This window comes from Triticum dicoccoides, chromosome 4B (assembly GCF_002162155.2).
Source record: "Triticum dicoccoides isolate Atlit2015 ecotype Zavitan chromosome 4B, WEW_v2.0, whole genome shotgun sequence".
Lineage (NCBI taxonomy): Eukaryota > Viridiplantae > Streptophyta > Magnoliopsida > Poales > Poaceae > Triticum > Triticum dicoccoides.
The window spans coordinates 450,573,343-450,577,601 of record NC_041387.1 but is presented as its reverse complement, the minus strand read 5'-3'; the positions used below and the strand labels follow the sequence as shown (position 1 = coordinate 450,577,601).

The window sequence follows — 4,259 nt, the reverse complement described above, 5'->3', positions numbered from 1 at the left end:
CTTCCACCCATGGTGTGGCTCTTCCATTGCCTCTCCCTTTTCGAGCTTCTCTATCAGTCCTTCCTCCTCTTGCACCTTACAAATATGGCCGTCCATTGCTATCGGTGTCAAGGCGATCACCAGTACAGCATACATCTAAGCCACATGGCAACCCATACTACTTGTTCAGACATCATTGAGCACTAGCTACATGAACTTCGGGTGGCAGGTGGATATTTCCTCCTAAGACCAGTACTTGAACATTTGCCTTACCATTATTTTGGTTAAATTGAATATCAAAATTATAAAAATACCCTTCATCTAAACACCCCTCATTTTGCCCATAGTAACCATCAAAGTGGCTCAAAACACTTCTCAAAACAAGTCTTAGGCAAACTTTCATGAAAAAAAGTAAAACCATACACTTTTCCCCATGAATAAACTACTTCCTCTGATCCACTTAATTGTCGCTGATTTAGTATGAAGTTGTACTAGTAGAACTTTGTACTAAATCAGTGCCAATTAAGTGGATCGGATGGAATAACAATTTGGCTCACTTCTTTTCTAAAGCCTCTAGGATCACTTGACCACCTAAATTATCGTATCCGAACACGTTACACCTGGCCAGTTTTGGTTACGCAAACAATGGTTCTATAAATTATCATAGTTTAATAAATTTATGGGCACATGAAGTTTTGTCTAATAATATGACCACTCAGATATGTGCAAAAAGGAGCATAATGTTTTACACATAGATTTCATCCTCTAACTCGAATGTCTGATATTTTGTGAATCTTTTCTTGACATGAGTTTTTCATTCCAGAAATCGTCCAAGTGGTAATTTACTCTGAGGTGTGATAGTTTTAGGTGTTACATGAGATCAATAAACGTTTAAGAGAAAATGTGAGCTAAAACCTATATATTGAGGGGATATCAATTACACGTTAAGTACGTGTATAGTGCAGATCTTGATATTTAATATGATACTAATTGCACGCTAAATGTGTTGAGGGCTCACCATTAGGTCGTTGGATGGACGTGGTTTGATGGCCGAAATTTGTTGGATCAGCCCCTTTGGTTTTTTTTATTGGTATAGATATGGGGATATAGAGATTTAGATGGATGCATGGTGCATAATAGGAGAAATAATCACGCCCTTTCAGAAGTGTAGGAGATCTCCAATGGTTGGAAGTCCAAAGTAGCTTAATCAAATTAAACAAGGGCAAATGGGATTTGTAGAAAACAGAAAAATGGTGGAACTCCTTCCTATGCATTTTATTTGTCAGGAAAGGTGGGCATGCCAGACTACCCAATTGCAGGACTCATAAATTCGTGTTGCTCTAAATAATAATCAGTATACACATAGATAAGACTTCATGCTCATACATATTTAATGTATCATATATGATTTGCATAATTTCATAACTGTAATTAACAGATAGCGGATATATAGATACCTTTACTATTGTTACGTATACGGACATGTTCATGTGCTAGTTAAGATCCCACCACATATAAATTGCATAGACATCTAACCATCAGTTGAGCTAAGTTGTACTCCCTCCGTCCGAAAATACTTGTCATCAAATCAAAATAGATAAAAAGGGGATGTATGTAGACATATTTCCGTTCTAGATACATCTCTCTTTATTCGTTTTGATGACAAGTATTTCCGGACGGGGGGAGTATATCTCAATAATATGGGAGAAATAATATATAGTGACCAATTCAGAATTTGTTGCAAATATATAGCAGCAACCATCACAAAGACATACACCATAGTAATCAATATAATTAACAGACTAATATGAGTAAAGTTTGGCTAGGCATTTTTACATACTGATTTACAAATAAACCCATGTTTAGAGATTCGGAACTGGGGAAATATGAGAATTGTAATATTGGTCGATTCTGATAAGCAGGCAACTATAGAATTAATATTTGACTTCATGGATTATGGTAATGGTTTACCATAAGAGCAAAGGAAGAGTCTAGGACTAGGAAAATAAAAATAAAATGTATGCATGCAATTAAGAGTTGATGCACTAGTTCTAGCTAGTGTGACGTGATCAGTGAAAACTCTACAAAGAGAGGAACATCGGAATACACTGATGAAACTAGTACAGATGGAGTATATATAATACATACAAGTTCACTAAAAACAAATCAATCATACATTCATTTCATGCAAGTTTGCACTGAACACAATCTAATTAACCAATCTCCAATCCCCAAGTAAATGAAAAAACATATGACCATATATACCCATCATTTAAGTATATATCCATCCATGTGTAAGTGTGAAAAGGTTTTTAAAGGTATATAACACAATGGACACGTACCACAGGCAGATCAAAATGGTGCAAAAGTGTTAACCAAGGAGCAACTTTAACTTGAATCCCCTACCTTAGAGGCTTAGACCATCATGAGCTAGCAGCGCTTCTACAGTACTAGTACCTGATGAAGAATTAAAGCTTGAACCCCTTCTTTAATTTAGCACTCTCCTGCTCAAGCCATGCATGTGCATCCGAGCCGATTGACCAAGAAACTGCGGTGTATACTACAACAGACCGCCGCCGTCGCCACCGCCCGACGAGGAATGGAATCCGGGGATGTTCATGGTCCAGCTGCCACTGCCATTGCCGTTATTGTCGCTGGCGTTGCCACCCCAGACGCCATCCCCTTGGCGTAGAGCCTCCATCATGAACTGCCTCTGCAAGGTCATCTCTTGCCCTTTGCTGTCCGCCTGCTTCATTGACCCTTCGTCGCGCCTCGCTATGCTTGCACTAGACTGCCCTAACGTGAACATCGCCGGCGACGGTGCCGGTGCCGCTGCGCTGCTCCCTGCTGCCCGACTAGCTTGCAGCCCCAGTTGGTACATGGGCGGCGCCGGTGGAAGTTCCAAGAACGGGAACTGCTGCTGCTGCTGCTGCACCCGCCACTGCTCCAGTGACGCGCCAAAGGTGGCGCCCCCGCCGCTGGCCAGAGGGAACTGATCCACACCGTCCATGTGGTGGTGGTGCTGCTGCATGGCGAGCTGCGGGAGGCCGGCGGAAAAGGCTAGCCCTAGGTTGGCCCCCGGCGGGTGCATCGCGCCCATGAACGGCAGGTGGTGCGACATGGAGCTGAGACCCGGAGGGATTGATGCGCCGTCGGCCCCCAAGGTGGTGGACGCCGCGGTTGATGGCATAGATGACGCGACACCTGGCAGCTGCCTGGCTGAAGAAGAAGATGGCTTGGAGGAGGACACGGCGCCGGCGGATGACTTGGACGAGCGCTTGTTTCGGCGGCACCCACCCCCCACGGGGACGGACCGGAGGGCGCCCCCGCGCGTCCAGTAGCGGCGGCATGCCTTGCAGAAGTGGCGGGGCTGCGAGAGGGAGTAGTTGTTGTAGTAGCAGAACTTGGTGTTGGTGGAGTCGCACCGCGGGCACTTGAGCGCCGGCTCCGGTTGCGGCACCCGCGCCATCCGCGCGCGCTCCGTCATGGAATTTGGCCTCGCCTGCTGCCCGGCCGCGGCTTCATTGGCCGCTGAGCTTCTCGGCAGCCCACCGACCTCGGGCGTCCCCGCCGTCGGACCCTCTGGCATATGCTGTGCATCGCCTACTCCGCCACCGCCCGTCGCCCTCTGCTGCTGACCTTGCTGTTAAGTACGCACACGTAAACATGTTATAGATCAGGAGAAGAAAGGAGGAGAGAATTGTCCGTGAATATTCAAGAGGAGAATATATATCGTCATGCTAAGCTACTTTAATTTTGCCAAATTCTCTTTCCATGAAGAAGCTGGCTATGGACGGACGGATCGCAGCTGGAGTGCTCTACAACGAGCGACAATCGAAGGACATGGAGACTTGGAGAGGGAGGATCATGTAGTACCTGGTTATTCCAATTAGGCGGATCTAGGTATGCAGTCGCTGGAGGGAACACCATGGAAGCCAGTTAGTGTGGTGGATATATTTCCTCTCTCTCTCTCTCCCCCTTAACTCCAGCTTTTTTGCTGCTGAATTCAGATCTTTTCTCTAGAATTTGCACTTTTGCTTGTTGAGGATTTGTGTTTGCAAAGAAAAGGAAACAATCAGGGGAGAAGGAAGGGCAAGGTGGTGGAGTCCTCTACCTAGCTAGCAGGTGGTGGAGAATCACATCCAGCAGTCACAAGAGAGAAGACAGCAATGAGAGAGAGAGAGAGAGAGGAGGGGGAGGAGAGAGAAGTTAGGAAAGAGAAAGGGCGGGGAAAAGCATGTATTTATCTTCTCCTTTTGTGCGTATGGTAGCTTTACATT

General features: G+C 45.4%; 1 protein-coding gene across 1 annotated transcript; it reads right to left on the bottom strand.

Moving 5' to 3' along the window:
- Positions 1–2,015: 2,015 nt before the first annotated feature.
- LOC119290822 (dof zinc finger protein DOF5.8-like) lies at positions 2,016–4,179 on the bottom strand. Its single transcript, XM_037569472.1, has 2 exons — positions 3,856–4,179; positions 2,016–3,622 (listed from the first exon to the last, which is right to left on the bottom strand). Exons 1-2 carry the CDS (start codon positions 3,907–3,909, stop codon positions 2,540–2,542), a joined length of 1,137 nt encoding a protein of 378 aa, XP_037425369.1. The 5' UTR covers positions 3,910–4,179; the 3' UTR covers positions 2,016–2,539.
- Between the last annotated feature and the right edge of the window lie 80 nt (positions 4,180–4,259).